General features: G+C 55.2%; 1 protein-coding gene across 1 annotated transcript in view; it reads right to left on the reverse strand.

Moving 5' to 3' along the window:
- Positions 1–26,523, reverse strand: part of USP43 (ubiquitin specific peptidase 43) — a 211,940-nt gene that overhangs the window by 173,763 nt on the left and 11,654 nt on the right. The window contains exon 2 of the mRNA XM_048817556.2: positions 5,409–5,549. Within this exon, the coding sequence (XP_048673513.2) occupies positions 5,409–5,549 (141 nt within the window). The remainder of the gene's footprint in view (positions 1–5,408; positions 5,550–26,523) is intronic.

Here is a 26,523-nt window from a genome sequence, read left to right on the forward strand (position 1 = left end):
GTGCTTAGAGACTGGGGACCCATTGCAGCTGGTGAGTTCAGCCAGGTGTTGCCCAGGGGCCATCCCCAAAGTGCAGGGGCTAAGAACCCAACGGCCACACAGAGGGACGCCAGGACTGAGATCCAGAGAGCAGGAGAGAATACCGAACTCCAGCCTCCCCATACACCCACACTGAGGTCCTGTTTGCAGGAGGAAGGCCCAGCCCAAGAGGGGGAGGGGGGCAGCTGCATGCAAAGGGGCTACTGAAACTTGCTAATGCTGTCTAAAGCCCAGCGCTGAGCTGGGGGAGCTGGGCCCAAGCAGAGCCCAAGCCGTGCTCCAGGGAACTGCGGCTGCAGGGGAATGCAGTGGGCCAACAGTTCCAGCGATTCACACCCCTGCAAGAATAGCGCCCCGGTGAAATAGTATTAAACACGAGCCAGAGGAATGGGGTGGGGGACATGCAGCACGGGAACCCCCCCACTCCTGCCCCTCTCTCCAAGGATGCTGGAGGGGCCAAAAATACTCAGAGGGAAGTTTTGACCACCAATCTACCCTCATCCACTAAGGCCTGGAAACGGGCCCCATCCTCTTGAGGGAGCTTGGCTTTAAATTCCATACACTTTGTGTAACTAGTAAAATCAGGTTTGGCCAAGAGGGCCTCGTCATTTGAGATCCGGAACTGGAGGGAGGTGGAAGAGAAGATTGAGTGACTTCTGCCCCCTATCAGAGGGAGCAGCCTTTGTGGGGCAGGGGCTTGGACTGCTCTGTAGCCGCCTGCACCAGCAGTGAGTTAGACAGCGGGTGAGAGAACAAAAACTCTCCTCTCTTGAATGGAACAAAGTTACACTTCTCCGCCCTCCTGGGGTGGAAGCAGCAGCTGTAGAAGGGATGGGAGCACCAGGAGCAATTTATCCTGAGCCTTCACCATCAGAGCTGATGTCCGACTTGTCGAATCTGGGTCCTTCTCCTGTCTAAGTCCTTAGCACCCGTGCGTGCCAGCTCTCCTGACTTTGATGGGCCTGGAGAGGGATCCTCTCTCTTCAGGACAGACTTAGACGAAGATGGCTTGTCCTTATTGTCTATGGCCATGCCCCTTGCTCTCAAGCCTTCTCCTTTGGCTTAACAGTCTTAGCCTCTGTTCCCAAGCTCATGCTCAGCGGGGCGCTGCCCGCTTTGTGAGACTGATGTATGGGGTGGGAGACTGATGAATGGGTGACAGGGGATGGACTCTCAATGACTGCCTGTTCTGTTCATTCCCTCTGGGGCACCTGGCAGTGGCCACTGTCAGAAGACAGGATACTGGGCTAGATGGACCTTTGATCTGACTCCATATGGCCATTCTTATGAACCCTAGGACTCTGGGCATAATCCCAGACTTCTCAGGGGGGGAAATCCGCAGGTGGGGAATTAAAAGGGGAAAACGCTATCCAAGCATGTGCAGGCCAACGGGCACTGCTTGCAAAACATCCTGGCCTCAGGCACATGGCGTGCCTGCATATCCCCTGTGTGGAGTACACGTAGGGACCAGCACTCAAAGAAGAACTGGCAATTACCCATCGAAGCCGGCAGAGAAACACAGCTGGAAAGCGGGTGTGAGATCAGAGCCTGGCCGGAGCTTGCAAAGCGCTTGGAGTTGACAGGCCCTATGGAAATGGGAGGCACTGAGTTATGCTGTGCTCCCCCGCCCTGAGGGCTGCAGGCGGGAGGAGATGGCAACTGTCACGGGTGGTCAAGATTCTGATGAGAGCTGAACTGTAATCCTCTCTCTGAGGAGCGCATGGGAGCTAGGAGGCAGGGGATGGCTGGATTGGCCCTGCTTGACTGAGCGGCTGTTCCTCTTCAGAGCGCAGGATGCAAGTGCTGGCTCGCACGGCGAGGAAACAGCTTGTAATGGACGGGCAAACTGGCAGAAACTGTAGCAAAGAACAGAATTATCTAATACCGAAATAAACACGATATGCTGGGGAAGAGTTAACACAGCTTTTGTAAAGGGAAGTATGCCTCACCAATCTGTGAGAATTCTTTGAGGGAGTCAGCGTGTGGAGAAGGGGGACCCAGTGAACATAGTGTACTTGGACTTTCGGAAAGCCTTTGAAAAGATCCCTCGCCAAAGGGTCTTAAGTAAACTAAGTAGTCATGGGATAAGAGGGAAGGTCCTCTCTGGATCTAAAAGATAGGAAACAAGGGTAGGAATAAATGGACAGTTTTCACAATGGAGAAAGGTAAATAGCAGGAACCCCCAAGGATCTGTGCGGGGTCCTGTGCTGTTCATTAAGAAGCTGGAAAAGGGGAGTGAACAACAGAGTGGCACATTTGCTGGCTGCGAAGACTTACAAAGGGATCTCACAAAACTGGGTGACTGAGCAACAAAATGGGAGACGAAATTTAACATTGATAGGTGCAAAGTAATGCACATTGGAAAAAATTATTCCAACTAGACCGATATAATGATGAGGTCTAAATTGACTTTTGCCACTCAAGAAGGAGATCTTGGAATCATCATGGATCGTTCTCTGAAAACTTCTGCTCAGTCCGTATCAGCAGTCAAAAGGGCTAGGAACTATTAAGAAAGGGATAGAAAATAAGACAGAAAATATAATGCCACTCCATAAATCCATGGTGCACCCACCCCCGGAATACTGTGTCCAGTTTTGGTCACTCCATCTCAAAGAGGATACAGTGGAACTGGACAAGGTTCAGAGAAGGGCATGGAATGGCTTCCATATGAGGAGAGACTGAAAAGATTAGGGCTTTTCAGCTTGGAAAAGAGACGACTAAGGGGGGATATGTTTGAGGTCTATAAAATCATGACTGGTGTGGAGAAAGTGAATAAGGAAGTGCTATTTACCCCTTCACACAACACAAGAACCAGGGGTCACCAAATGAAATAAATGGGCAGCAGGTTTAACACAAACAAGAGGAAATACTTCTTCACACAACACACAGTCAACCTGTGGAACTCATTGCCAGGGGATGTTGTGAAGGCCAAAACTATAACTGGGTTCAACAAAGAACTGGATAAGTTTATGGTGAGTAGGTCTATCAATGACCATTAGCCAGATGGTCAGGGATGTAATCCCATGCTCCGGCCAATCCTAAACCTCTGGCTGCCAGAAGCTGGGCGGGGCACTTTGGGGTTTTCAATGGGCACTGGAGCACCGGAGGGAGGAGAGCACTGGCAAACTCAGAGATGGCAGCCGGGCGGCACAGGCTTTAATGCCCCACAGAATTAGCCTGTATGAAGCTGCCCAGGAACTCGCGTTAATTGCTGGTCCCCCCCGGGGATGGGGGGCAGTGGAGATGTCTGCACCGAGCATGGCTGGGATCCTGCCGGTCACGAGCACTGACAGGCTACCCTGTGCTGGGCACTTAGCCTCAGCCTCACTTCGCTAGAGACCACGCTTCAGAGCAGAGTGTGTGGCCAGAGGTGAAACAAGTGTGGCAGGGCTCAGCCTTATCCCAGTGGTCTGTAGAAGAAAAGAGCCATGCTCCCGGACAGGGCAAGAGCTGGAGTAGCAGCAGGTGAAGAAAGAGGTGCATTCACTGGCAGGGTTATGTGGGCACCAGGATTGGATTGAGGTGTTTATCCCACGAGGCAGGGCAGTGCTATTATCCCTATTCCATAAATGGGAAACTGAGGCACAGGGAAGTTAAGGGACTTACCGACGATCACACTGAGTGTCTGGGGCAGAGCAGGGACTTGAACCCAGATCTCCCAACTCACAGGCTAGTGCCCTACCCACTGGACAAGACTTCCCCACTTCACAGTCTTCCCCTTCAGATGCCCAACCCTGTGCCTGGCATTTGAGCGCCATCTGAAAGGACACTGCCTCCCTGAGGTGACTGAATGGGTGGGGGAGGAACAGCCCAAAGCCGGACCCCTCCTAAGGCCAGGGTGCCCGTGAAGGCGGATGTGCCGCTGGCAGCGGGCCGGCCAAGCAGCTGTGTGCCGCGAATCACAAGCAGCACATTATTTGCCATCCCCTTTCAGCCCCAGCTCAGACACCATTCAGCCCCAGCTGCTTGCCTGGCCTCCCGAAGCCGGAGCACACAATGGGAGAGCAGCAGCTTTCAAAGCTCTGCCTTTCCCTATTGTCTCTCTCCGGGACCCAGCCTGGCAACCCCATTCAAGGCCCAGCCAAGGATGGAAACGGGGTCAGGGGCCCTCCTGAGGGGCCTGCAGCCCGCGCAAGGCGCAGTGTGGGCGCCGTGGCCAGATGAAGGCAGAGGAACCTCGTTAAATCTGCTGAGCGCTGCAGCAGCAGGGGGCGCGACTGAACAGAGGGGCAGGGCTATAACCATCGATAGGCTAGGCCAGTGTGTTGTGACAAGGGAACTGCTCCCTGCCGGGCCTGTCCCTGCCCCACGCTGAACTCACTGTGTGTCTGCGATGCTGCACCGCCCCCCGGCAGGCACACGGGCCCCTTTGCAGTATCTGCATGTGCTGTGTTGATGCAGCCCCTCCCCGACCCGAATGCTGGCTGGGGGCAGCATGGACACCACCATGCCGGAGGTCAGACTAGGCAACCAGAATGGTCCCCTGTGGCCTGAGAATCTCTGAAAGCCTCTTCTCCCCCAGCTAAAGAAGCTCCACGATATGTCGCAGCAAAGCCCCAGGCACGAACACCACGATCGCCGGCTCATGCACACACCCAGCGCCCTGGGAAGAGAACCCAGGAGCCCGGGTTGGAGAAAGCGCCCAGGGCGACAAGAGGAGCTGCGCTAACTGGCACCAGCAGTCGGGCTTTTATCCTCTGCAGGCAGCAGCCGCTCCCCACGGGTGGTGCGGTGACATTCACTGCCCTCACGCCGCAATGGCACAACCAAGCAGATCCGTCCGGGGAAAAGGCTTGGCCCGGGGCACAGGTCCCTCCACTGGCGGGAGGAAAATACCAACAGCAAAGGGGCCAATCAGCCATGTTCTCACCCCCAATTCCCCCCGCCCCCGCCAAGAGTCACGGCATAAACCGAGACTATTCCCCAGTGTCCGCAAAACACCCCAGCCTCGGACTGGCTGAGGAGGATCCTGTGGGAGGAGTGGGGGGACATGATAAGAGGGTACCAAATCCATGGTCCCATCTATCTACCCATGGTTCCTACCTGGCCCCCCTCACCACAGTACCTGAGCATCTCACAGCCTTTGACATGTTTATCTTCAGCCTACAGGTCTTTGCCATTGTCCCAGTGCTGCTCTAACACAGCAGCCACGCAGAACTTTACTCCGATTCCCCTGCCCCAAGGGTGCAGGCTCTTACTGTGTGAGAATCTGTTAGCAGTGCAGGGCCTAGGACACACTGCTGAGCAGCTCTGATCCCATCCACTAGAGAGCAGTGGTGAGACATACACCCCAGCCAGCTCCTTACAACAGCAGTGCCCTGGGGAGAGAGTGCAGAGACGTCTGGCAGGGGAGGGTAGAGGACACTGACCTTGCCCGCTATCCTAGCCTTCTGGCTGGGTGATGAGGAGCCCAGATCTTCGTGCATTCTGTCCAGCAACCAGAGCAGGAACTCCAGGGCGTCGTGCTGCGAGTTCCCCCGGAACTGAGCGCCATACTTGGCGACGATATTCTGCAACACAAGAGAAGGACAGAGGACTGGCATTAGCTCTTTGGTACCTGACAGGACACAAGCGAGCTCACGGGGGATGGCACACAGCTGATTAGTATGCCATGGGCCCGCTTCCTGCAGCCACATCACCTTGGGCTGATCTTGGCATGTCTCACACGCTAACTGGGGCTGGGAAGAACCAGGAGTTGGAGGAGAGACCTCTGCACTCCAGGCAGCCTTGCTGGTGACCCTGTAGGGGGCACTTCCCCGCTGAGTTTGTGGCCGCGCGGGGCACAGAATTGTTCAGACTGAAATCCAAGCTCCTCCAGACTCCCGGCTCACCCAGCTCCAGCTCGGGTTCCTGCCGAACCCTGCTTGCCTCTCCCATGGAATTGTTTCTTCCTTGCCCTGCTAGAAAGACCGTGGTCCCCAATGCTGCTGGCATGGGACGCTGCATCCTACCTCATGGGGTGGGGCCCGCAGATCAGAATGCCCAGCCACCAAGAGATAGCACCAAAGTCAACAGCTGATGGTCACAGAGACCATCAGAGAGCTGAGTGGTTTTGACCAGGCCCACGCTGGACTACTGATCTACAGCCAAGGCGCTGCATGGTCCATCACCAGTCCCCAGGTCCTGCCCATCCCGCCTCTGGCTAGGGTTTCTAGCTGCTGGAGGGTAACAGCCTGCCCTGCATGCAAGGGAAGAGAAGACAGCGAGTCAATGGGCCAGGTTATTCCCTAGCGTAACTCCACCAAAGTCCATGTAGGGGAGTCTGGCACAGTGGGTCCATTTGCTACCACAAGTGCTATTTACTATGGAAGTTTCCCTACTGTTAAGCTGGTTAAACAATCGCTTGCAATCGACAGACAGGGAATTCAGGGTCCTGGATTAAGCCTCTAAGCCCTGGTCTACACTAGGACTTTAGATCGAATTTAGCAGCGTTAAATCGATTTAAACCTGCACCCGTCCACACAATGAAGCCCTTTATTTCGACTTAAAGGGCTCTTAAAATCGATTTCCTTACTCCACCCCTGACAAGTGGATTAGCGCTTAAATCGACGTTGCCGGCTCGACTTTGGGGTACTGTGGACACAATTCGATGGTATTGGCCTCCGGGAGCTATCCCAGAGTGCTCCATTCTGACCGCTCTGGACAGCGCTCTCAACTCAGATGCACTGGCCAGGTAGACAGGAAAAGAACCGCGAACTTTTGAATCTCATTTCCTGTTTGGCCAGCGTGGCAAGCTGCAGGTGACCATGCAGAGCTCATCAGCAGAGGTGACCATGATGGAGTCCCAGAATCGCAAAAGAGCTCCAGCATGGACTGAACGGGAGGTACGGGATCTGATCGCTGTTTGGGGAGAGGAATCCGTGCTATCAGAACTCCGTTCCAGTTTTCGAAATGCCAAAACCTTTCTGAAAATCTCCCAGGGCATGAAGGACAGAGGCCATAACAGGGACCCGAAGCAGTGCCGCGTGAAACTGAAGGAGCTGAGGCAAGCCTACCAGAAAACCAGAGAGGCGAACGGCCGCTCTGGGTCAGAGCCCCAAACATGCCGCTTCTATGATGAGCTGCATGCCATTTTAGGGGGTTCAGCCACCACTACCCCAGCCGTGTTGTTTGACTCCTTCAATGGAGATGGAGGCAATACAGAAGTAGGTTTTGGGGACGAAGAAGATGATGAGGAGGAGGTTGTAGATAGCTCACAGCAAGCAAGCGGAGAAACCGGTTTTCCCGACAGCCAGGAACTGTTTCTCACCCTAGACCTGGAGCCAGTACCCCCCGAACCCACCCAAGGCTGCCTCCTGGACTCAGCAGGCGGAGAAGGGACCTCTGGTGAGTGTACCTTTTAAAATGCTATACATGGTTTAAAAGCAAGCATGTGAAAGGATTACTTTGCCCTGGCATTTGCGGTTCTGCCTTTGCAAAAGGTTTCTGGGGAGGGCAGCCTTATTTCGTCCTTCATGGTAGGACACTTTACCACTCCAGGCCAGCAACACGTACTGGGGAATCACTGTAGAACAAAGCATTGCAGTGTATGTTTGCTGGCATTCAACCAAAATCCGTTCACGCGGTGGGAGGAGGCAAAATGCGACCTTGTAACGAAAGCACATGTGCTATGTATGTAATGTTAACTTTCAAGGTTTACCCTGAAAGAGTGTAGCCACTGTTTTATAAAATGTGTCTTTTTAAATACCGCTGTCCCTTTTTTTTTCTCCACCAGCTGCATGTGTTTCAATGATCACAGGATCTTCTCCTTCCCAGAGGCTAGTGAAGCTTAGAAAGAAAAAAAAACGCACTCGCGATGAAATGTTCTCCGAGCTCATGCTGTCCTCCCACACTGACAGAGCACAGACGAATGCGTGGAGGCAAATAATGTCAGAGTGCAGGAAAGCACAAAATGACCGGGAGGAGAGGTGGAGGGCTGAAGAGAGTAAGTGGCGGGCTGAAGAGAGTAAGTGGAGGGCTGAAGACAGGGCTGAAGCTCAAAGGTGGCGGCAGCGTGATGAGAGGAGGCAGGATTCAATGCTGAGGCTGCTGCAGGACCAAACCAGTATGCTCCAGTGTATGGTTGAGCTGCAGCAAAGGCAGCTGGAGCACAGACTGCCACTGCAGCCCCTCTGTAACCAACCGCCCTCCTCCCCAAGTTCCATAGCCTCCTCACCCAGACGCCCAAGAACACGGTGGGGAGGCCTCCGGCCAACCAGCCACTCCCCCACAGAGGATTGCCCAAAAAAAAGAAGGCTGTCATTCAATAAATTTTAAAGTTGTAAACTTTTAAAGTGCTGTGCTTAAAGTGCTGTGTGGCATTTTCCTTCCCTCCTCCACCACCCCTCCTGGGATACCTTGCTAGTCATCCCCCTATTTGTGTGATGAATGAATAACGAATGCATGACTGTGAAGCAGCAATGACTTTATTGGCTCTGCAAGCAATGATTAAAGGGAGGAGGGGAGGGTGGTTAGCTTACAGGGAAGTAGAGTGAACCAAGGGGCGGGGGGGTTCATCAAGGAGAAACAAACAGAACTTTTACACCGTAGCCTGGCCAGTCATGAAACTGTTTTTCAAAGCTTCTCTGATGCGTACCGCGCCCTCCTGTGCTCTTCTAACCGCCCTGGTGTCTGGCTGCGCGTAACCAGCAGCCAGGCGATTTGCCTCAACCTCCCACCCCGCCATAAACGTCTCCCCCTTACTCTCACAGATATTGTGGAGCACACAGCAAGCAGTAATAACAGTGGGAATATTGGTTTCGCTGAGGTCTAAGCGAGTCAATAAACTGCGCCAGCGCGCCTTTAAACGTCCAAATGCACATTCTACCACCATTCTGCACTTGCTCAGCCTGTAGTTGAACAGCTCCTGACCACTGTCCAGGCTGCCTGTGTACGGCTTCATGAGCCATGGCATTAAGGGGTAGGCTGGGTCCCCAAGGATACATATAGGCATTTCAACATCCCCAACAGTTATTTTCTGGTCTGGGAATAAAGTCCCTTCCTGCAGCTTTTGAAACAGACCAGAGTTCCTGAAGATGCGAGCATCATGCACCTTTCCCGGCCATCCCACGTTGATGTTGGTGAAACGTCCCTTGTGATCCACCAGAGCTTGCAGCACTATTGAAAAGTACCCCTTGCGGTTTATGTACTCGGCGGCTTGGTGCTCCGGTGCCAAGATAGGGATATGGGTTCCGTCTATGGCCCCACCACAGTTAGGGAATCCCATTGCAGCAAAGCCATCCACTATGACCTGCACATTTCCCAGGGTCACTACCCTTGATATCAGCAGATCTTTGATTGCGTGGGCTACTTGCATCACAGCAGCCCCCACAGTAGATTTGCCCACTCCAAATTGATTCCCAACTGACCGGTAGCTGTCTGGCGTTGCAAGCTTCCACAGGGCTATCGCCACTCGCTTCTCAACTGTGAGGGCTGCTCTCATCTTGGTATTCATGCGCTTCAGGACAGGGGAAAGCAAGTCACAAAGTTCCATGAAAGTGCCCTTACGCATGCGAAAGTTTCGCAGCCACTGGGAATCGTCCCAGACCTGCAACACTATGCGGTCCCACCAGTCTGTGCTTGTTTCCCGAGCCCAGAATCGGCGTTCCACAGCATGAACCTGCCCCATTAGCACCATGATGCATGCATTGTCAGGGCCCATGCTTTCAGAGAAATCTGTGTCCATGTCCTGATCACTCACGGGACCGCGCTGACGTCGCCTCCTCGCCCGGTATCGCGTTGCCATGTTCTGGTGCTGCATATACTGCTGAATAATGCGTGTGGTGGTTAATGTGCTCCTAATTGCCAAAGTGAGCTGAGCGGGCTCCATGCTTGCCGTGGTATGGCGTCCGCACAGAAAAAAGGCGCGGAACGATTGTCTGCCGTTGCTCTGACGGAGGGAGGGGCGACTGACGACACGGCTTACAGGGTTGGCTTCAGGGAGCTAAAATCAACAAAGGGGGTGCCTGTACATCAAGGAGTATTTCAGGCAGGACTGCACGGAGGGTTCCAATAAGAAATGGTGCACCTAAGTTATCGTTGTTATTGGAACAAGGAGGTTAGCCTGGCCTCTGATTGATACATGGCTAGATTTACCTCGCTGCACCTTCTCTGTGAGTGACTGCAGTGTGACCTAGAGGAATGAGTCCCCTAGACAGGGGAGGAGGCAAATGAGTACAAAACAAATCTGGTCTATTTCTTGTTTTGACCCACTCCATCTATCTTTTACATCTTTGGCTGGCAGCAGACGGTGCAGAAGGACTGCATGCCATCCACATCTCATGGCTGCTTGGCAGAAGATGGTACAGTACGCCTGCTAGCCATCCCCATCTCTTGCCTGCCTGGCAGAAGATGGTGCAATACGACTGCTAGCAATCCTCATCTCTTGCCTGCCTGGCAGAAGATGGTACAGTACGACTGCTAGCAGTCCGTATCGCCTGCCTGCTCACCATAAGACGGTTCAATAGGACTGACTGCAGGACTAAAGAGAATGACCTGGTCAAGTCACTCCAAATTTAGTCCCTGCGCCCATGTCTGCCCAGGCGCTCCCAGCCGACGCGGCCAGGAGCACCTCGGACACGATGAGGACGACTACCAGTCGTATTGCACCGTCTGCTGCCAGAAGGCAAGGGGTTGCTGCTACTGTGCAGCAAAGCCGTACCGCGTCTGCCAGCACCCAGGAGACATAGGGTGACGGTTACCTGAGCGGGCTCCATGCTTACTGTGGTATGGCGTCTGCACAGGTAACTCAGGAAAAAAGGCGCGAAATGATTGTCTGCCCTTGCTTTCACGGAGGGAGGGAGGGAACGGGGGCCTGACGACACGTACCCAGAACCACCCGCGACAATGTTTTAGCCCCATCAGAGCGCTCCATTGTGACTGCTCTGGACAGCACTCTCAGATGCCCGATTGTTTGCCATTGCTCTGACGCTGGGAGGGGCGCTTACAGGGTTGGCTTCAGGGAGCTAAAATCAACAAAGGGGGTGGCTTTACATCAAGGAGTATTTCAGGCAGGACTTCACGGAGGGTTCCAATAAGAAATGGTGCACCTAAGTTATTGTCCTTATTGGAGCAAGAAGGTTAGCCTGGCCTCTGATTGATACATGGCTAGATTTACCTCGCTGCACCTTGACTGCAGTGTGATCTAGAAGAATGAGTCCCCTAGACAGGGGAGGGGGGGGAAGCAAATGAGTACAAAACAAATCTGGTCTATTTCTTGTTTTGACCCACTCCATCTATCTTTTACATCTTTGGCTGGCAGCAGACGGACTGCATGCCATCCACATCTCATGACTGCTCGGCAGAAGATGGTACAGCACGACTGCTAGCAGTCCGTATCGCCTGCCCGCTCACCATAAGACGGTTCAATAGGACTGACTGCAGGACTAAAGAGAATGACCTGGTCAAGTCACTCCAAATTTAGTCCCTGTGCCCATGTCTGCCCAGGCGCTCCTGATCGACCTCACAGAGGCGACCAGGAGCACCTCAGACATGACGATGACGGCTACCAGTCGTACTGTACCGTCTGCTGCCACAAGGCAAGGGGTTGCTGCTACTGTGTAGCAATGCCGTACCGCGTCTGCCAGCACCCAGGAGACATAGGGTGACGGTTACCTGAGCGGGCTCCATGCTTGCCATGGTATGGCGTCTGCACAGGTAACTCAGGAAAAAAGGCGCGAAATGATTGTCTGCCCTTGCTTTCACGGGGGGAGGGAGGGAACGGGAGGCTGACGATATGTACCCAGAACCACCCGCGACAATGTTTTAGCCCCATCAGGCATTGGGATCTCAACCCAGAATTCCAATGGGCAGCGGAGACTGCGGGAACTGTGGGATAGCTACCCACAGTGCAACGCTCCGGAAGTCGACGCTTGCCTCGGTACTGTGGAAGCGCTCCGCCGAGTTAATGCACTTAATGCACTTAGAGCATTTACTGTGGGGACACACACACTCGAATTTATAAAACCGATTTCTAAAAAACCGACTTCTATAAATTCGACCTTATTCTGTAGTGTAGACATACCCTAAGGAGCTGAGCCCCTTTGCACATCCCAGCTGTTTGACTTTTATCTCAGGGCTGTTGTTTGCACTGCTCCAGGGCAAATGAAGCCTCTGAGTCATTGCCAGCACTCCAGAGGGGCTGCAGGGTCTCTGGTTTATGCAGGAAGCTGGGCTGTTCTTCGCTGCTCTTTGCCAATAAAGGGAATAGTTAAGGAAATAATTGTCTCTGTTACCAGATGTGTTTTATTACAAGTGCAGCCTTCTAATGGCGTCTGCAATGTGCTGAGCTGGGTTTCCTTTGGGTGTGTCCACACTGCACACTAAGCCGGACTCTGACTCATGTTTGAGCCCAAACCCCACTTCTGTCTACACGCACATCAGCCTGACTCGGGTCAGTGAGCACTCAGGACCCAGGTCCCAGGACCCTGCTGGGAGTGTCAGAGCCCGAGTCCTGCTGTGACTCGGGTCTAAGCCCTGTCACCATGCAGTGTGCACACAGGTTTAACTGAAGACCTGAGGCAGAAGGTCCACGCGATGCAGTGTGGACACATTAACACGGCTGGGAGACACGGGTCCAGCAATGGTAAGCCCAGGTTTACAGTGCAGCATGGAAACGCCGAGTCTCCCAGCCCTGGGTTTACAATGCAGTGTAGATAGACAAAGCCTTCCAGGCTCCTGACCAGGACTGCACAGCAAGCCAAGAAGAGAGGATCCCCAGAAAAACTCCACGCCACCAGTGCATGGGGGCTGGTGGGTGTCTAGTCAGTGCAGTGCAGGGCCGGTGGGTGTCTCCTTAGTGCAGGGCAAGTCCCCATGCAGGGCAGACATGCTCAATAGATTAAAGAGTTCATATACTTCGCTCGCAGCATGACACTAGCGCCCGGGGTGGGCACATACACCTAGTGAGAGACAGGCCTGGCCCCTCACAGCTTCCAACCAAAGCAGACAAGACTGACTAAGGAAATAACATTATCCCCAGAGAGATTAAGTGACTTGACTTTGGGGATTGGTCCTGCTTTGAGCAGGGGGTTGGACTAGATGACCTCCTGAGGTCCCTTCCAACCCTGATATTCTATGATTCTATGACTAAGGTTGTGCAAGCAATCTGTGGCAGAGCTGGGAACTAAACCCAGATCTCCCAAGCCCCATGCCAATCCTTTAACCACTAGACCATCCTGCTCTCCGTCCAGTGTCTGGGCTTTAATTTCAGGAACTTCCAGGCCACGGGGAACTCTAGCTATCAATTTTCTCACGGAAGCCCGAAGGACCTACAGCCACATCCATCCCATTTGGCCTGTGCCTGGAGGCTAACTCTCTCTTCACACACATTGCTGCATACTGAGCCAGTTTCTAGACACCATTACACTCATTAAGTGCAACACTCGAAGACCTGAGGCCGGGCTGCTAAGTGCTGGGGAATCTGCAGGAAAAGCACAAGCGGGAGCGTGCATGCCAAGTGGAAAGCAACACGCCAGCCTTGTAAAAACAAACAGCTGCGCGGAAACGCTGCCACGCTGCTCCAGAAATCAATTAGAGAGCTGCCAATGCCTGGCGGAAAGCAGCCTATTTACAGGCAGCCTGCTTTGCTCTCCCCACGGGCCTCTGCAAAGACAGCAGAGCACTGGCGACAGATTCCTCACTGGCAGCTCCTTCAACCCCAAAATCCCATATAACCCCCCTGCACAGGCATCCACAGCACAGAGCCCCTCAGCCACCCAGGGAGACAGCATGGTCCTAGGGTAGGACACAAGCCTGGGAGAGAGGAGCAGGGGGGTCGATTCCCAGCTCTCACAGACGCACGCTGGCTGGATGACCTTGGGCAAGTTTGTACCTCAGTTTCCCCACCCCGAAGAGGAGGAGAATGACATGGATCCAGCTGCGGGAATAGCTATGACAGCCCAGGATGTGACGCAGGCATTAGTGGCTATTAGTACAGGGGTGCAATTCTGCCCTACGCCCTGATCCTCTAAGGGAGTTCGTGCAAGGCTGTTGTGTTTCCTGGGGGACCCAGCTGCCTGGCAAGGGAGTTACAGAACTGTGACCTTTCTGACAGCACTGGCAACGAGTGCCAACGGGTGACACGGGCCCCGTCTGCCTGCAGCTGGACTGACACCCAGCAGGTGCTCTGAGTGGTGCTGGCTCCTTCCGACTGCAGCCCAAGAGGGGAAGGTTTTGTGTCCCTGTGCCAGGACCCAGAAGCCTCTCCCAGATTCCAGCCCTAACTAGCCTTCGCCAGGGAAGGGTGCCAGGCAGGGCTGGAATACAGGAAAGCAGCTGCTTGGTAGCCAGGGGAGGGGAAAGCAGAGTCCCCGGGGTCCTCGCTGGAGGCGTTGTCCCTCTCATCCCTTCGGAGCAGCCCAGCAGTCCCCGCACAGGCCCACGGCCAATGGGACGCCCGTCTGTGCTGGCCCGCGGCCTAATCTTTACTCGGGGCCGGAAAAACAGGTTTGCAGAGCAACAGCACCATGGAGACAAGGGTTAGGCAGATCCGGAAGTGAGCCAGGCCGGGCTGAAGTGTGTGTGGGGGAGACACAGCACAAGGGGGAAGTGGGCATGATAGAATTTGGGAGGATCCTTAAAGGCCCTACCCTGCCCCTGCCAGCCCCTCCCAGGAGGTGTGGGGGGAGATGCAGTGGGGTCCCACACTGGAGCAGATACCGTAGCAGCTGCCAGTGCCAGCCCAGGCCTGAGCCTTCCTGCCACACAGGGATTGCTCCGTGGGCAAGCTGAGGGCACGGGGGACAAACGCAGCGTGCAGAGGCAATTTCAAGTATGTGCAATAATGCACTGGACATAGTGCCCCGGGGGGCCAGGGAGAGACTGGGAGACCCCATTGGAGGTCGCGGCCAGGGGGGTCCTGTGAGAGGCAGTGCCCCAGGGCCAGCTGAGTTGGGGGGCAGGGCCAGCATTAGCTCACAGCTGAGTCAACCAGAAAGGGGAGGGTGGCTATGAAGAGCGCCCACCCAGCCTGCCCCCCACCTCCCCGAGCTGACTTCAGTCTGAGCGCACCTGCTTAGGCCCCTCAAAAGGGACAGTAACACCCAGCTGCTAAGGAACCAGGTCCCCATCACTGGGACCCCCTCGCCGCTGGCACCGCTAGCCCCTGCTATTTGCCCCCACCCCAGTGCAGTCCCTTGCCCCAGCCCCTGCAGGAATCAAGCTGCTGCTGTCCTGAGCCATAAATAGCAGAGCTGAATTTAGCTGTGAGCTCGGGGACGTGCCCCGGGCTGCTCAGCGCCTGGCGAGGCCCATTGCTCAGCAGCTCTGCAAATTGAAGTTGAGTGGCCAGAGCATCTCGGAAATGAAACCTGTCCTAATTAGAGCACTGAGCGGCTAACAGGTTCAGCAGCCCCTAATCCCTAGCGGTGTGCTCTCACACCCCGGCAGCACAGATCCAGCACCAGCTGTGCCCACCCGCTCCCTGTGCCCACCCAGGGGCTCCCACGGCTCCATCTTCTCCAGGTGGCTGAGTCCAGCCCCGGGTCCCACAGCAGAGGGGAGAGGCTGCCATCAGCCCTGGTCCTGAGGGGCTCGGTCGTCCCAGGCCATTCCCTAAATCTGGGAACAGTGCCAGATTCACAGCCCTGCAGGCCTCTGGGTATCCGCAAGGGGGCGAGCTCCTAACACTTGCTCTGGCGCTGTCCCCTGCACACACGGACAGAGTGCTGCCAGCCAGGGGGCAAATGGGGGAGCCCGTCTCCCTGCTCCTGGGGTACGCTGCCCCACCCCCTGTCCACCACCACAGATCAGGCCAGCTCATCGCAGCCAGTCCCCCGGCGTTATAGGGACCAGGCTGGGCTGGATCAGAACCTCTGGTCCAGTCCCAATCCCCTGAGCCAAGTTACGCCCCCAGCAGCAGCCCTGCCAGGTGCCTGACCGCCCAACTCAGGCTATTGCCCTGAATAAGGATGTCGGGATTTGGCCCCCAGAGGGAGAATGCCGGTCTGGATAGCAGAGCTACTGATCCCCTTGTTCTCTCCTGAAGGGAACTACTGGAAGGCCCCTGAACTGGGCTGAAGGGAGCCTAGCTCATCACCCTGGTTTGGGGCAGTTCTCTGGCCTGTGTCAGATGATCACAGTTGTTCCTTCTGGCCTTGGAATGCATGAATCTCCTCCGAAGGGTGGTGTCTCGATGGCCTGCTGCCCACCCCAGATCATACCATGTCTGGACACTGGCATGGCACTGAACACAGCTGAGCATTTGGCATGGGCCCGGACAAGCCACGTTCAGCATCATGCCACCCATGATCAGCGGCACAGGGATGCTTGGGAACTGGCCCAGGGGTGCCTCACAGCTGCTCCCATCCCATGGAGAGGAAGAGCTTGTTTCTGATCTGTCTCTGTCCAGTGCAAACTGTCCTCTCCCTACGCAGGCAGATCACAGAGCTGGGGCAACTGCCCCACCACTGCAAAATGGTGCATCCCAGAGGGCCAAAGTGTTAACTTGGGAGTGGAGAGCAACAGCGCCCAGAGACCTCCACTAGCAACACCCGTAAAGAGCCCTCAATGACAGCAACAAATACAGAGGAATCAACAGGAGGAAGCTACCAGCTGCACGGAGCTCAAGAGACAGACCATGGGGCCCATTTGCCTTCCCACTAGCTATATGGAGTCCCCATCCCTCCAGACAGAGCTGCCATCTGCCTCCCATCCCCTCCAGTCCAGATCTCACAGGGCCCCTTTAACCCACTGCTGGGGTCAGATCTGTAAGGGAGCTTGGCACGCTGGGTGCAGGTTGGGTGCCACGCACCTTTGGAAATCCGGTCGTGCATGTCCCAGGGGGACATGGAGAACCTGGCCCTGACTGCGGGTGCTGAGCCCTGGATGGCCCAGTTCCCCATATGCAAAGTGGGGATCCCAATATCTCCCTTCTTCCACTGTTTGTCTGTTAGCTCCTGGGGCAGCAACTCCCTCTCACTGGGAGTGTGTACATCCCGCACCTGCCCCAGGGGCCCTGACCACAGTTGGGCACTACGGGAATGCAGATAACAAACAGCCCAAGGACGGGAACAAAGTGTCTCCTGGGAATCAGTCGCCTTGACTTGGGTTTCTATGGCCGTTAATTCACTAAACTCACCCCGGCCATCAGCGGGAATTGGCCAGGTCCCGCTGTACTGTGGGAATCAGTTTCAGCCATTTCTACAACACCAAGGTGCTTCTGTTTCCTGCAGCAAAGGCTCTGATTTTGATGCCTTGTATTTTCCCAACAGCCCTGAAGGAGATTCTAAGCTCCGGTTAGGCTGGACCGCCAGGCTGGGCTTCCCTCAGCAGCTCTGCCTCTCAGCTGGGAACTCCAGGGGCTCGCTCTCGCTCTCTTCTTGCTTTTCAAGGCCTGCGTTAAAATATACTTCGGCCTGAAGTTAAAATGGCGGGGGGGTTCTGTGCGTGTGAGTATCCCCCCACCTCTGCCCAGCTGGCAGGAATGGGTGGGGGGCCAGGCCTTGATTTTCATTCCACAATAAATACAGAAGCGTCATGCTTCATGTGTGAACTTCACCAGGCAACAGGAAATGACGGTTCCTCGGGTGTTGTCAGAGCATCCCTTCCTGCCGCGGGATGGCCTGGGGGCTATAAGTCGGGGCTGGGACTCAGGAGATTGGGGCTCCATTCCTAGCTCTGCTACCACTCACTCTGCAACCTTGGGCGAGCCCCTGCATCGTTGTGCCTCAGTTTTCTCATTCCCCAAATGGACAGAATGACACCACCCTACTTCACATGGGAGGGTAAATCCCAGCCTTTGATCCCTGGTACTTATCTGGCCCCCATCGCCAGAGCATCTGAGCGCCTCACAATCTTGTGCTGCTTTGATCCTCCCAACCCCGCTGTGAGGTAGGGACATGCTATTATCCCCATTGGCCAGATGGAAACTGAGGCACAGAGACATAGGATGGCTGAGGCAGAGCAAGGAATTGAAGCCAGTTTCCAGCTAGAATCCTAACCCCTGGACCATCCCTTCCTCAGCGTGCTAGTTAGTCCTGGGATGAAGTGCAGGGTGTTTCCCCGTTGCCCCCTAGCCTCTCCAGCCGATGCTCAGGCAGGGCCTTGCAATGCTAAATCCAGCTGTAGGTCCCAGTTTAACATGGCAGATGAATGAGGGAGGTAGCACCAAGGCCGCCCATGGGGTCAGACATTAATTTTCTCTCCGCGGAACACACTGCTGGGGGCTCGGGCTCTCAGAACAGGGCTGCCAGCGAAGACAAATGCACTTTCCCTGGATAGGGGGGTGTATTTCATAATCACTCTATGAAGGGGAATAGACGCGTCAGGGAAATGCACCGTGGTTCTGTACAGATCCGCAGCCAGGGGTCAGGAACGCTGTGCATTAGAGAGGAGCCAAGGTTGCAGAGTCTGCTCTGAACTTTCCCTGGACCATGGCATTGGGATCGGGGCAGCAGGGGGTCAGAGGAAGCCCAGCTCTGCTGGGAAGGAAGCTCCCGCCACACACTTCTCAGAAAGCTCAGAGCCTCACTGTGGGGTGACCCAGAGCTAAACAAAGAGCACTTGCCGGGCGTACCTATTTATTGAGTTTTAACAAACCTGCCCTCTGGCTATCCATCTACATCATGTGGCAAAACTGCAGCAGAGGGCTGATCATTAAAAACCTATTCGTTCCCAGCCATACAACCACCGTCCTATTAAATCCAGATTAAATGTGAGCTTGCCTGGGAACATAAAGCAAAGCAGCACTCTCGGCACGCCCTGTGCAAGTCCATGCTACTGCATTCAAGCAGCCAGGACTTTCCCGCAAAGACTATAGTGGGTTCATTTATGCCAGGCATTTAGGGGCCCAATCCTGTGGGCTGTTCTGTGCAGGCAGCCACAGGGAGCCCCTACCAGACACAATGCAGGGTAGCTTGCAGGATTGGGCCCTTCGCTGCTGCTGCTTTTCTTTTTGCTCCATTTTTAGGGTTTGTAACACTTGTTCCCACGAAGGTGCTTTGCTGCTGGATTGTTTGCAAGCACTGCCCTGCTAGCAGGAGCGCGCTGAGCCTGTGGGAATCTGAAAAAGCCAACTCCAAGGCCTCACAACTCCAGCCCACACCTGGCCCAAAGGGAGCATGGGTACAGCGTAGTTCTGCTGGGCAGGACGCTCTCAGGACGGCAGTGTGGGGTCCTGCATCCAGTCTCCATCAGTGAGTGCATCAAATGGGCCCTTTCGGATGCAATTTGTATTATGGCAACATCTGGAGGCCTCCATCGAGATCAGGGCCCCCCTGCGCTAGGCGCTGCACATACACAGAGTGAGACGTTCCCGGCCCCCGAGAGCTCCCCATCAGCTAGCCACAAGCTGGGAGAACGGAAGGGTCACCATCCCCAGGAGACAGAGGGGGGCCTGAGGCACAGAGCGACTAAGTGACTTGCCCAGGGTCACGCAGGGAGGCTGTGGCCAAGGCAGTAACTGAAGCCAGGTCTCCTGAGCCTCAGTCCAGCCTTCCCTCCCAGCTGCCAATGTGGTCTGGCCCTGGGGAGCTGAGCTGTCCCTTCTCCCCACTGACTCACGCTAACTACGGGGTTCAATGGACACCAGCGCAGCCCCCTGGTCTCCAGACTCGGCCCCCCTGCCTTCCAGGGGCTGACACAGACAGTTGCGCTCGGGGCTGCACCACAGGGACAACTCCATTGCTGGTGCCCAAGCAGGGACAGACTCCAGCCCCCTCCCATTGACAAGCCAGCTCTGCAGGGGCTAAGAGGAGTTAACAACAGTATAGCCGGAGCTGCTTTGGTCCTGGCAGGCAGCAGCTCTGAGCCTACACACACGCAGGGGCAAGCATGCTGTGTAAGAAGGCACCATTGTTCCAGGCACCCTTCATAAGAACGGCCGTACTGGGTCAGACCAAAGGTCCATCTAGCCCAATATCCTGTTTTCCAACAGTGGCCAATGCCAGGTGCCCCAGTAATCAGCAGGTTGCCAGGTGCCCCAGTAATCCATCCTGTCACCCATTCCCAGCTTCTGGCAAAAAAGAGGCTAGGGACACCATCCTGGCTAATAGCCACTGATGGACCTATCCTCCATGAATTTATTTAGTTCTTTTTTGAACCCTGTTATAGTCTTGGCCTTCACAACATCTTCTGGCAAGGAATTCCACAGGTTGACTGTGCATTATGTGAAAAAATACTTCCTTTTGTTTGTTTTAAATCTGCTTCCTATTAATTTTATCTGGTGACCCCTAGTTCTTGTGTTATGAGTAAGGAGTAAATAACACTTCCTTATCTACCTTCTCCATACCCGTCATGATTTTACAGACCTCTATCATATTCCCCCCAGTCGTCTCTTTTCCAAGCTGAAAAGTCCCAGTCTGATTAATCTCTCCTCACAGAGTAGCTGTTCCATATCCCTAATATTTTTTGTTGCCCTTTTCTGAACCTTTTCCAATTCCAATATATCTTTTTTAGAAATGGGGCGACCACATCTGCACGCAGTATTCAAGATGTGGGCGTACAAAGGATTTACATAGAGGCACTATGATATTTTCTGTCTTATTATCTATCCCTTTCTTAACGATTCCCAACATTCTGTTCGCTTTTTTGACTGCCGCTGCACACTGAGTGGATGATTTCAGAGAACCGTCCACAATGACTCCACGATTTCTTTCTTGAGTGGTAACAGCTAATTTAGACCCCATCATTTTATATGTATAGTTAGGATTATGTTTTGCTATGTGCATTACTTTGCATTTATCAACATTGAATTTCATCTGCCATTTTGTTACCCAGTCACCCAATTCTGAGAGATCCTTTTGTAACTCTTTGCAGGCTGCCTGGGACTTAACTATCTTGAATAGTTTTGTATTATCTGCAAATTTTGCCACCTCACTGTTTACCCCTTTTCCCAGATCATTTATGAATATGTTGAATAGGACTGGGCCCAGTACAGACTCCTCTGAATAGCCAGAAGGAAGCAAAGAAACCTTTTAAAATGCTGCTTTTTACAGGGGATTAAAAAATTTAAATTCAATCCATTCTATTTAACTGAGCCTCTGCTGGAAAAGGGGACTCCTTCCCCCCAAATATTAATGAATATCAGAATAGTCCAGTTGACTGTGTCCCTGTCAGCCACTGGATTGGGGTCACGCTGAGGCTACATGTATCCTACAAATTCTCCTGTGGGGTCTGCAGGATCTGTTCTGGTACCAAGGGAAACGGGCTTTGTCAACCGATGAGGGGTCCCACAAGCTGTGCTCCAGCATGGCTCCCCACAGCACTGGGAACAAGCAGGTCGGATTGTGTCATGGCTCAGGCTGACCCTCAAGGACCCAAGCGGGAGCAGCTGAGCCTGCACCTGGAGCTTTCAGAGCCTGGAAGGTACTTGGAAAACGACCCCAGGAAGAGCAGGTAGAAGGGATCTCGAAAACTCTTGCAGCGCGTGAGATTTTGGGAGCGTACCAGCGACTAGTAAATCAGTGCCAGAACCGGGAACTGGCGTGTGCATATCATAAACTTCCCCCACCACCACAAGTGCCCACGGCTAGTCTCCTGGCTGTCATCACAAATGGTTCCGAAGTGCCACTGTGAATGACGATGGCGTCGGGGTGCTGCAGCACCCCCAGGTTTTATGCGGGGCCACTAGCCCCGCGCCCCAGCTGCTGGCTCCGCGCATAAAACCTGGAGGGGTTTCGCACGCCTATACCCTGCTCCCAGCCCTCTGCCCACACTCCACTCCCCAACCCCCTCATCTCACCTGGGGCTCGGGTCCTGGCCACTGGCCACACCGCCACTCCCAGGCCTCTGCTCCCGGGCTTTGCTCCTGGGGCCCCAGCTGCCAGCCCCTCTCTCTGGCCATTGGCCCCATGCCCAGGGCCCCGCGCCACAGCCGGGGCTCTGCTCTTGGCCCCCCACGTGGGGTCCTGGCGCCGGCCCCGTGCCTGCCCCCAGCTGTGGCCTCGGCCACCTTACCCCTGTCCAGGTCCCCCCTCCCGGAGACACAGCCCTGCTCCCAGCCTGCAGGGGGGAGGGGAGGACAGACAGAGGTAAGGGGGCTGGCTTTCAGTACCCCCACTACTAAAAATATTCCAGTGCCACTGGACAATGGAGAGTCATTGGACCAGTGAAAGGGAGGGAGAACAGCTCTCTAGCCTAGTGGTTAGCTAGGGCACTCACCCTGCATGTAGGGGACCCAAGTTCCAGGCCCCGCTGCCTTGAGTATGATATTATTCAACCACAGTGGAACAGCTCCAAGAGGAGACTGAGAAAGCCCAATTCCAGAATATCCCACAGTTCAGGGGTTCCAGCCCCAGCTTACAACGTGGGAAACCCCTGCCTCAAAGGGCAGAGGGGAGAACTGAACCAGGGTCCCACATCCTAACCACGGGGGTAAAGGTTAAGGGAGGCACCTCCTCGTCCTCCCCTACCCTTTGCTCGCTTTTGTCAAAATGCCTGAAAGTCGGAATGAGATGTTTCGTTTTGATGCTATCCAAATGCTCTGATTGGAATTTTGTTTTTCAACATTTGATTTCCCCTCTCCCCGCAATTTTTCTAAAGTGCCAGCAAACCATTATTCGCTCAGCCCTAGTTCCCAGTGCCAGCTTCTCCAGGTTTTAGGCAGCGCAGGGGCAGGGAAGGAGTACCGCTTCCCATATTCGCCAGCAGAACTGTCCATCTAGCAGCTTTCACCAGCACTGAACTTACACACAAATCATCGACAAGAAGAACAAAACGCAGAGTGCGGGTTTATGCATGCAGTGCCACGGTGCCTCTGGGTTACCTTAAGAGTGGGCAACACAGGCCAGATTCAGAACTCGCTGCCCACAGGGTGTCAATCCAGAGGAACTGCCCCAACTCAAGAGGAGCTACTCCGGATTTGCATCTGACCTCTCGGAGATCAGAACCTGGCCCCGGATCAGCAGCTGAACGAAAAGGGGACTTGAAGAACAGAGGTGCTGTTCCAGTAGGAGTGTTATCAAGAGGTGACCTGCTAACGTACTTACCTCTGAAACAGAAAAGTAAGAAGAAAACAGAACAGTTTTTCCAAAGGCAAAGCCCTGGGGAAATCTTACATAACTGCCTTCTTAAGACTCACTCAAGCATGCTTTCCTGCAGGTCCCCCCTTAATGGAGCCGGTTTGGATACCGAATGAGTTTTTGTCACTAATGGACTTCTCAAAAGCGAGAGCGAGCCATTGCCACTGTGTTGGGCTGTACGCAGGATACTGCATTCCAGCAGCCGAGCTCTGCACGCCACCATCGCCTCACACTATTCATTCCCTTTCCTGGCCATCCCTGCCTTTGGGAGCGGCGCTGGTGATCAAGCAGGAAAGTCCAGCATGGCGAGGTGCCCTGCCATTAGCCTGCTATATCGCATCAGAGTCTCTTCCCCCGGGGCTGTTTAGGGCCCTTAGCCCCTGCTGCCTCAGTGACAGATGGAGACAGGCTACCGGTGTAGATCTCCCTGTAATTTCACCTCCCCTTCAGGTACAAGATCCTCCCCCAGCCTGTGGCTCACAAAGAGCAATGACAGGTTTCACAGCAATGAGGATTTGATATGGAAGCCTGGGCTCAGGTTGCTGCCCTGGGGGCCATATTTGCAGAAGGGCTCTGTTCCCAAGGGCTGCATATGTTCAGAGCAGCTCAGCTCCCGGCAGCGCTTTGGAAAACCTGGCCCCTCATTTTGGTGCTCAGTCAGGAGCAGGTCCTTCTGAACATTCTTGCCAGCGTCCCGCGGCACGGCAAGAATCCAGAGGCGAGTCCAGGGTGCCCAAGGCCCTACAACAGGCAGGGAGCAGGGAGGGAACAGAGGTTCACTGTGCAGCACTTATGAGTTGCTCTGTGGAGCGGAAACAGCCTGGCACCGCTGTCTGAAATGCTCGTAAAGGTCTATTTGCAGTGTTGTACAAGGGGGAGCCTTTCATCTGGAGCCCTGGGCTCGTTCCCTGCCAAAACAACGCAAGGGCAGACGCAATGAGGAGGGCGGGCTGATCTGAGTCGCCGTTTGCCCACGGGGTGGACAATTGGTGTTTCCCGCTCCAGACAGAGCTAGGGCTGGCATAGCAGCAGATGCTGCCTGTGTGGGACCCAGGCCTGGAGCAAGACCCAGCAGGTCAGGATGGGGGCCCACTGGCAGAGGAGCACGGGAGCTTGGGACTGCACGGTTTGTGTACTGGGGGAGCAGAGAGCCCCACCCTAGGCTGGGCTCCAGCCAGTGCTGTCTGCCCTTCCCAATCACTGAATTCCGTCCCCCATTAATGACATGAGAATGGCTGATGCTCCCCAGCTCCTGGGTAGTGGGCAGATACAGACCAAGGCTCCCCCGCATGGCAAGGACAGGTTTGGTGCCAGCTCGTTGCGGCAACACCTGTTGAAGCTACCGAGATGGGCAGCTACATTTAACCCTTTCACAGCTGGCCTGCAGCCCCCCCATGGAAATCAACGGCTACCTGGAAATCACCCAGCACTCCACTCGGCATCACACCAGTGCCTGGCACCTGGCAACATTCAAAGGGTTAAAAAGACATGCCCCTTGCAGAGCCTGACCACCTGTCCATATGAGCACCGACACCCTCTCTCTGCTTCCCTGTTCTGCACTGGCCAGTGCCCCGCCTGTTGTGTTTCACCTGTCAGCACTGGCTGGCAGATCCAGGTGCATTCCTCTGGCCACCTGGCGTAGTTTCTGGAAGAAGGGCCATGCGAGTCGCTCGCGCGGACTGAGGCTACGAAGAGCGCAGCTTGCCAGCGGGTACAGGTCTTCCCAGCGGAACGAAGTGACCCTGCACAACTAAGGGCATTGTCACCGCTTCCTTGAGCTGCCCCAGCTGGTGCTGCCGTGAGCCTCTAGCATCTGGATCAGCCTGTTCAAACTCCAGGCAAGGCCCAGACAGCCTGGGGGCCTGGCAGCCCTCCGGAAAGCAGCACCTCGCTGCAGCCAGAGAACAGAGTCTACTGAGGGGCTGGGGAATCCCTCAAGAATCCCCACTGGTAGGAGGCAGAGTGACCCCCATGCAGGGTGCGAGCCGAGCCCCATGCAGGAGGCGGGCAGGGCAGGAGTCACCTTCCTCTGCAGCAGCTGCTGTTGGCTCCTGCCCGAGGCAGGCACCCAGATCTGAGAGCCCAGCGCCCTGCTGCAGGGTGGCAAAGCCAGTGTCCCATAGACTGCAGGGCACAGCAGAGCTAATGCTGTGCCCCTTGGCCATGCAGCCCCTCAGTGGTGGGCTGTGCCCTGCCTCCGACTCGGTACAGCCCTGGCATGTCCCCCACATCAGTCCCGCATGCCCACTGGAATGGGGAGAGGGTCTGTGAGCCACTCAGCAGGTACCCTGGGCCAGATGTACCCCTACGCTAGTGCCGAGCCATGGGGAAGTGGAGAACGCCCCCCACTCAGGGGCTACTAAGGGCCAGTTCGGCTCCCAGTAGGGCAGTCTGGCTCCTATGGCCGTGGGCAGAAAGAGGCCTGGCCAGGGGGTGCCCCATTACCCTGTTTATTCCCTGTCTGCCCCTTGTCCCACCCCCTACCCGGCAACTTCTGTGTGGGGTGGAGCCAGGAGAGGCAGCTCTGCCCTGGGCCATCAGAGGCCCCCTACACCAGGGATGTTCTCCAGCCCCTGTGGGCCACCCTAACCTGCACAAAGGAGCCAGAGGGCATCCAGGACTGGGCCCTTCACCCCTCCTCCGCTGGTCAATAGCATGATCAGAAGGCGCAATTCCCACCCCCTCGGTTAAGGGTAAATCCCAGTGCCCACACCAAGCCGGGGTGCACAGAGGTGCAGAATTGGGGGCAAGGGGAAGGCATCCCCCAACACTACTCCATGGGGACCTTGCACCCAGACCCTTCTCGGGGGAGGATCTGGTAGTGGAACTGCCTAGTTGTGGATCCCCCAGCCCCTGCCTCCCTGGGGCCCTGAGAGCCACACTGCCTGGCACACAGGGCACAGACTAACTGGCTCCTGGCCCCCACCCCACCCCACCAGTTTCACGCCCAACGCAGGGCGCTGCAGGGGCCATCTCAAGGGAAGGTGAGGGGGAAGAGGGTGTTCTCCTGATCTGAGCTCCTCCTCTCCCTGTAGCAATGCAGGCAGTTCTAACAGGACCCGTGCCCAGCTCTGACGTTCTTCCCTGGGGCTGGGTGGGGTTGGCATAAGCAGCCTCTCCGGCCTTTCCTGCAACCTGGCGAGACAACCCCCCTGCCTGGGCAGTTAGACCCCCCAGCCCACGCCAGAGAGGTTTGATCACTGGGGCACTCCCTGTTCTGAGCCATGGCCTCCAGGGACCCTGCTGTGGGGCAAGGACGGCATTTCCTCTGTCAGGAGGGGAGTGGTTTCTTTGTGCGGGGCATGCCCCCACACCGGTTCTTTAATCACCTCAACATAATTCATCCTCCTGCAGACGGACAGACAGCCAGGAGGTGCAAAGAAGACACCCAATAATCTCCTCCATCCATCTCTGCGGGGCTTCCTGTCCCCAGGGACCCCGACATAGCCCCAAGTGCTATGCAGATAATTCAGACCAGGGTTACCTTCCCCCCCCACACACACACACTCAAATGCAGCCAGCTCTGGGGCGCTGCATGTCATGTCAG

Source organism: Caretta caretta, chromosome 14, assembly GCF_965140235.1.
Source record: "Caretta caretta isolate rCarCar2 chromosome 14, rCarCar1.hap1, whole genome shotgun sequence".
NCBI lineage: Eukaryota > Metazoa > Chordata > Testudines > Cheloniidae > Caretta > Caretta caretta.